Consider the following 6,787-nt stretch of genomic DNA (forward strand, 5'->3'; position numbering starts at 1 on the left):
GAAGGAAGGAAGGAAGGAAGGAAGGAAGGAAGGAAGAAAAAAGGAAAGAAAAAAGAAAGATTAAGAACAAGTAACTGGGAAAGGTAGGCATGGGATTCCCTAGAGATCATAAATAAAGAATGCTATAATTGCAAGTTTTCCATGTTAAGTATTTATCCAAAATATCTCAAATTTTGTTTTTAAAGGTTTATACCGCCTGACAGTCTCTGAAGCTGCACCCACTGGGACTTCTATAGGAACAATCATGGCATATGATAATGACATAGGAGAGAATGCAGAAATGGATTATAGCATCGAAGAGGATGATTCACAGACATTTGACATTATTACTGATCATGAAACTCAAGAAGGAATAGTTATATTAAAAAAGGTAGATATGTTAAAATTATTTGCCTTGCAGAATAATGCAAAATTAAAACATATCCTATTTTGTGTAGCTGGTTAATTTTTAACTCATTAAATAATTGAAATGAGAACCTGTAATTTCTATTTTATGGAGAAAAGGATTTTAGAGATGATATAGTTACTACAGAGCTTTTTGAATTATATGCAGAACATTGTTTTAATTCTATTAAAAGAAAACTTTTTGGAAAATATCTTAAATACTAGGAAATTAATTCTCAGTTTCATTAGATGTTTATGCCCTCAAAAGTATAATTTTATCTCCAAACTAAAATAGGTAACTGACAATACACACACAGATGTTTTATGCCTGATTAACAATTATATCAGAGAGATCCATGTACATAAAAAGAAAAATGTAACTGAAAGGCCACTGAGACTTATTTTAACAGGTAAAACTTTTTTCTAAGTAGTATCTTGGGTTACTAAAGCCATTTCTTCTGTGTACATTGTATTTCTTTGCAGAAAGTGAATTTTGAGCACCAGAACCACTATGGTATTAGAGCAAAAGTTAAAAACCATCATGTTGATGAGAAGCTCATGAAATACCACACTGAAGCTTCCACCACTTTCATTAAGATCCAGGTGGAAGATGTTGATGAGCCTCCTCTTTTCCTCCTTCCATATTACATATTTGAAATTTTTGAAGAAACCCCACAAGGATCATTTGTAGGCGTGGTGTCTGCCACAGACCCAGACAATAGGAAATCTCCTATCAGGTATGTCTGTAAGGTCAGTTTTGCATTAATAAAAAAGTAAATATAAATTAGATTAAAAATAAAATTGCTTTCTTTCTTTTTTTTTAATTAAGGGGGAGTCTCACTCTGTTGTCTAGGCTGGAGTGCAGTGGTGCAATCTCAGCTCACTGTAACCTCCACCTCCCGGGTCCAAGCGATTCTCCTGCCTTAGCCTCCTGAGTAGCTGGGATTACATGCAAGCACCACCATGCCTGACTAATTTTCGTATTTTTAGCAGAGACGGGGTTTCACCATGTTGGCCAGGCTGGTCTTGAACTCCTGACCTCAGGCAATCTGCCTGCCTTGGCCTCCCAAAGTACCGGGTACAGGTGTCAGTCACTGTAATGGGCCAAATATACATAAATAATTTTTAACATGGTACTGTACGCTAAAGAGCAGAGGTCTATGAAACCAGAAAGAATTGCTCTGCTTTTCCTAATTCAACAGTGGTGGTCAGAAAGAAACCCCTTTCTGCTTCAAACTACAGTTCCACCCCAAAACGCTTTAACACTAGGACCCGTTTGGTGCTTCCAAGTATCAGCCAAAGGTTTCGGCAGGATTTGACCAAGTTACTTTGAAGAACAAAAATACTATAACTTGTTCCTGTGGATCTATAGGCATCAATCCACCCTGCCAGTTCAAGAGATCTGGAAATCCTTTCCTTCCCGCCTCATTTCCACCTGCCACCAAATAATCATCTCGTAATATTTATTTATTTATTTTTAAATAATTTCAACTTTTATTTTAGGTCTAAGGGGTACACGTGCCAGTTTGCTCCGAGGGTATAATCTGTGGTAGTGAGGTATGGGGTATACATGAACCCACCACCCACATACTAAGCACTGCACCTGTGAACCCCGAAAATCTGAGACAGGTCTCAGTTAGTTTAGAAAGTGTATTTTGCCAAGGTTGAGGACACACACCCGTGACACGGCCTCAGGAGGTCCTGACAACATGTGCCCAAGGTGGCCAGAGCATGGTTTGGTTTCATATATTCTAGGGAGACATGTGATGTCAATCAACATGCCCATTTTTAACAACACGCTCGGTGGCCCCTGACAGCCACCAGGTGAGATACACAGCATACTGTGCCCACTGAATGAAGATACTTCTGACAATGAGGCTTTCTCATGGAATAAAGTGTATATTCCCAAACTTATGGTATATTGACTTATCCCATGTCACAGAGCTGGGTATAAAGAGAGCACTCAATAAGCATATGACAAATGAATAAATGAATGAATGAAATTGACAAAGCAAAGTTCAGAAAATGGGTACCTTTCCTAAAGAGACCCTACAAGATTACAAAGGGTAAAGTAAATAGTTCTACGCATTTTACTGTGACCAGCAATTCTGAAAAATCCATCTGATAATTTAAATTTATTGTTGGAACTGACTCCTCCTATCTAGCTGTAATTTTGTACCCTTTAACAAATCTCTCCCTATCACCCCTTCTCCCTACCCTTCCTGGCCTCTGGTATCCTCTGTTCTAGTTCTTACTTTTTAAGCTAGTTCTAGTGTTCTATTGCAGGGGTCCCCAACTCCTGGGCTGCAGACCAGTGCTGGTCCACGGCCTGTTAGGAACTGGGCTGCACGGCAGGAGGCAAGTAGCGGGTGAGTGAGCAAAGCTTCATCTGTATTGATAGCCGCTCCCCATCGCTCCCATTACCGACTGAGCTCTGCCTCCTGGCAGATCGGCAGCGGCATTAGATTCTCGCAGCAGTGTAAACCCTACCGTGATCTGCGCATGTGAGGGATCTAAGTTGCGTGCTCCTTATGCGAATCTAATGCCTGATGATCTGTCTCCTATCACCCCTGGATGGGACTGTCCAGTTGCAGGAAAACAAGCTCAGGGATCCCACTGATTCTACATGTTGCTGAGTTGTGTAATTATTTCATTACGTGTTACAATGTAATCATCATAGAAATAAAGTGCACAGTAAGTGTCATGCACCTGAATCATCCCCAAACCATCCCCCAAGCCTGGTTTCTGGAAAAATTGTCTTCCATGAAACTGGTCCCTGGTGCCAAAAAGGCTGGGGACCACTGGTATATAGCACTGTAGGATGACTACAGCCCAAAATCATATATTATATAGTTTCAAATATATGTCTATAGAAGGAGAATACTGAATATTCCCAACACAAAAAATCGTACAGGCTGGAGAAGATGGATATGCTAATTCCCACGACCTGATCAGCATACATTACATGTATTGCAACTTTACTATGTGCCCCGTAATATGTACAACTATTACATGACAATTAAAAAACATTTTAAATCAAAAATAAAATAATGTTTACTGTTTCCTTTTAAAGTTTTACCTTGCAATTCCAGTTCAAATAATGCTTATTATTATTAATATTATATTTTATTTATTTATTTTTTTTTTTTGAGACAGATTCTCACTCTGTCACCCTGGCTAGAGTATGGTGGCAGAATCTCAGCTCTCTGCAACCTCTGCCTCCCCGGCTCAAGCAACTCTTGTGCCTCAGCCTCCTCAGTAGCTGGGATTACAGACATGTGCCATCATGCCCGGCTAATTTTTTTGTGTTTTTGGTAGAGACGGGCTCTCACCATGTTGCCCAGGCTGGTCTTGAACTCCTGGCCTCAAGTGATCCACCTATTTCAGCCTCCCAAAGTGCTGGCATCACAGGAGTGAGCCACCACGCCCAGCCCAATGCTTACTATTTTAAAAACAAAATACAATAGAAAAGGCCGAAAATAAAATAGAAAGGCCCTACCCTTGGTTTAATGTAAAATATAACTCTGATATCGCAGGAAACAGGCAAACACACACTGGAAGGAGACCACATGGCTGATTTTTACCATTTTAATTTAAACGTGTCAGCATTTGTCCAAATGAGATGATACAGGCTAGAATGCATGGCAGAATCCCAGACTGGACTCACTCCATAAGCCAACTCATCACTGCCTGTGAACATGAATTCTGGTCCTCAGAGAAGCTGACATTTTTTCCCTGAACATTCCTGTGGTCTCCCTCTGAAAGCCGATGACCATCCAACCCCGACTCACCTGAGACTGTAGCCATATGGCTATTTTAAAGGAACCCCTGAAATATCCTATGAACATCGCCCTCTGAGACTGAAGATTATTAACCAACCACAAGGAAAGAGAAACAGCCCCTCCACCACATCTTGCACAAAAAAAATGCCACCACTAATGCCATAAATTCAGGCAGGTTCCTCTATCCAAAGGCTAAACTGCTTCAGGTGACCTAAAAAGTGGCCACTCCTCTCCACGTAAACACATCCAGCTGGCACAGGCTAGAATCGAGTTCTCCCACAATCTTCCTATCCCATCTCTAATTTACTCTCTGCTTTTCCCTGGGATGTGCATGATAAATAAACCTTCCAAACATTTCAAAAATCGCACTTTCCTCTCTTTATTACAACGATGCCCATTTTTAACGACACGCTCGGTGGCCCCGACAGCCACCTGTTGAGATACACAGCATACTGTGCCCACTGAATGAAGATACTTCTGACAATGAGGCTTTCCCGTGGAATAAAGTGTCCCGTCTCAGAAAACTCAGAATTCTCTGGAAAGAGCTGAGTGGAAATGACTTTGAGGAGCGCAGCGATTCACTAAGTTATTAAGAACTGAGGTAGTGAGGGTAGAGACCAAGCCAAGAGCAGTCAAAGGTGGACCGACTGCACCCTGACTTTCGTCATCAAGCAGAGAGCATCTCTAGATCCTGTTATCCTGAGCAAGTTGTTGCTCTAAATTGTTTGGGGACAAGCCCTTGATTTTCTCAACCAGCAAGTGAATCGGTTTAGATCCCCTAAGCCACCTACATCCCCCAAGCCACCTACAATCTTTCTTCCCTAAGTCCACAAGTAGAATTTCTGTCAACGCTCTAGGAAGTCCTGTTAGGATTTAAAGCAGAGAGACCACAGCCGGGGTGTTTCTCAGATATGCTTCGCCAAGTCCAAATGAGAGTCAAAGTCACCATGTCTGAATGTTTCCTTAGCCCTACAGAAACGGATCTCCTTGGCAAAGCCTCAGAGGTGCTAAATACATATATTAGTGTTGTTAGCTTAGTAATGGGAGGAAATTTGCAGTGAGGTTTAATTCTAAATAGGGTAGGTCTCGTAGCACCTGCACAACACAGCTCCAGCGTACTTCAGAGGTCTTTCGGGCAACAGCAGACACCACCATCAAGGGTCTACTAGAATTTTATTACTGCTCGCTTTTGCCAACAGGTTCCAGGGTAGAACTGACCTCTGAAGAAAGCCCAGAAGGCATTGGTGGAGGGGTTGGGGCGACGGGCATTAAGGTAGATTTCTATACTCTACGTTTTTTGTGTGAGGCACTCAAATGGATTAAGCATAAATAGAGGCACAAGGTTCAACAGCATTTTCCTTTGAAAGGACCAGAGGAGATCTCCACGCAACAGGACCACCCAACAGGACATTGTCTAACCACACACAACGCCCACCAGCTGCCGGATTACTGCAGGAACCGGTCCAGCTTCTCCTGGATGCGGGCAAACGCGTCCTTCCCCATGTAGTCGATACGGCCTTCCTCCCACTTCCTCCTCTCTTCCTCTGGGCTCAATTCCTTCACCTTCTCTTCGATCGAGATCTGGGAAACAGAGACAGCCAGGTCGACCTAGGGAAGACAATCAGTGGGAGATGGTTTTTGCAGCTGTCCGTTATCGAGGGAAAGACTGCTAAAACCCATCTAGTGTGGGTTCTGCAGAAAGATGCATCTCAGTTCTCTAAAAGAGACTGCGAATCACTAGCACTTCGTTTTTAATGAGACAGGGTCTCACTCTGTCGTCCAGGCTAGCGTGCAGTGGTGCAGTCATAGCTCACTGCAGCCTCGACCTCCTGGGTTCAAGAGATCCTCCCACCTCTGCCTCCTCAGTAGCTGGGACTACAGTGCACATCACCATGCCCAGCTAATTTTTGTATTTTTTGCACAGATGGGGTCTCATTATGTTGCGCAGGGTGGCCTTGAATTCCCGGGCTCAAGCAATCCTCTTGCCTTGGCCTCCCAATGAGCTGGGATTGCAGGCGTGAGCCTGTACACCCAGCAGCACTTTTCTTTTGAGCTAAATACACACTAGCTTTAGTATAATATGCTTAGAAGATAATTTTTTTGCTTAAGTTTTCTGGAAATTTTATAAAATATAATTGTATGTGTTCTTTTTTCTGAATTGTTTTCATTTCTAGCCACTAAACCATTTTAAACACACACACTACTTAGTACTTTCACCCACCAAAACTTCTGTTTTGTATGACAGTGAATAACCAAGCTACGTTAAATGAAAAAAAAAAAAAACTCACCTCATGTAAGTAAAGCCTATAATAATTTGGACTGCTTGGCAAAGGAATTTAAATAATAATTCTGATAGTTTTTTCAATGCAGAGTTTCTCCCTTCTTAAGGGACATATGAAAAAATAGATGAATATGCAAGCATGTAACAACACACACACACACACACACACACTTTCGTTTGGCTTTCAGGTGAGTCAACAAAAAGAATAAATATGTTTGCTTTAGACACTTCTTACCAAGAACTAGAAAAAGACTTTTAAAAATTTAAAGATGGTAACAATAATAGACACACACATCTATCTATCTATCTATCTATCTATCTATCTATCTATCTATCTATC

General features: G+C 41.6%; 1 protein-coding gene across 1 annotated transcript in view; it reads right to left on the reverse strand.

The window, feature by feature from the left end:
- Window positions 1-5,612: 5,612 nt before the first annotated feature.
- Window positions 5,613-6,787, reverse strand: part of GYG2 (glycogenin 2) — a gene marked incomplete at its 5' end in the record, with an annotated part of 40,006 nt that continues 38,831 nt past the window's right edge. Inside the window, one exon of the mRNA XM_031935005.1 lies at window positions 5,613-5,774. Coding sequence (XP_031790865.1) covers window positions 5,613-5,774 — 162 coding nt within the window. The remainder of the gene's footprint in view (window positions 5,775-6,787) is intronic.

The sequence above is a fragment of the Piliocolobus tephrosceles genome, chromosome Y (assembly GCF_002776525.5).
Source record: "Piliocolobus tephrosceles isolate RC106 chromosome Y, ASM277652v3, whole genome shotgun sequence".
NCBI classification, from domain to species: domain Eukaryota; kingdom Metazoa; phylum Chordata; class Mammalia; order Primates; family Cercopithecidae; genus Piliocolobus; species Piliocolobus tephrosceles.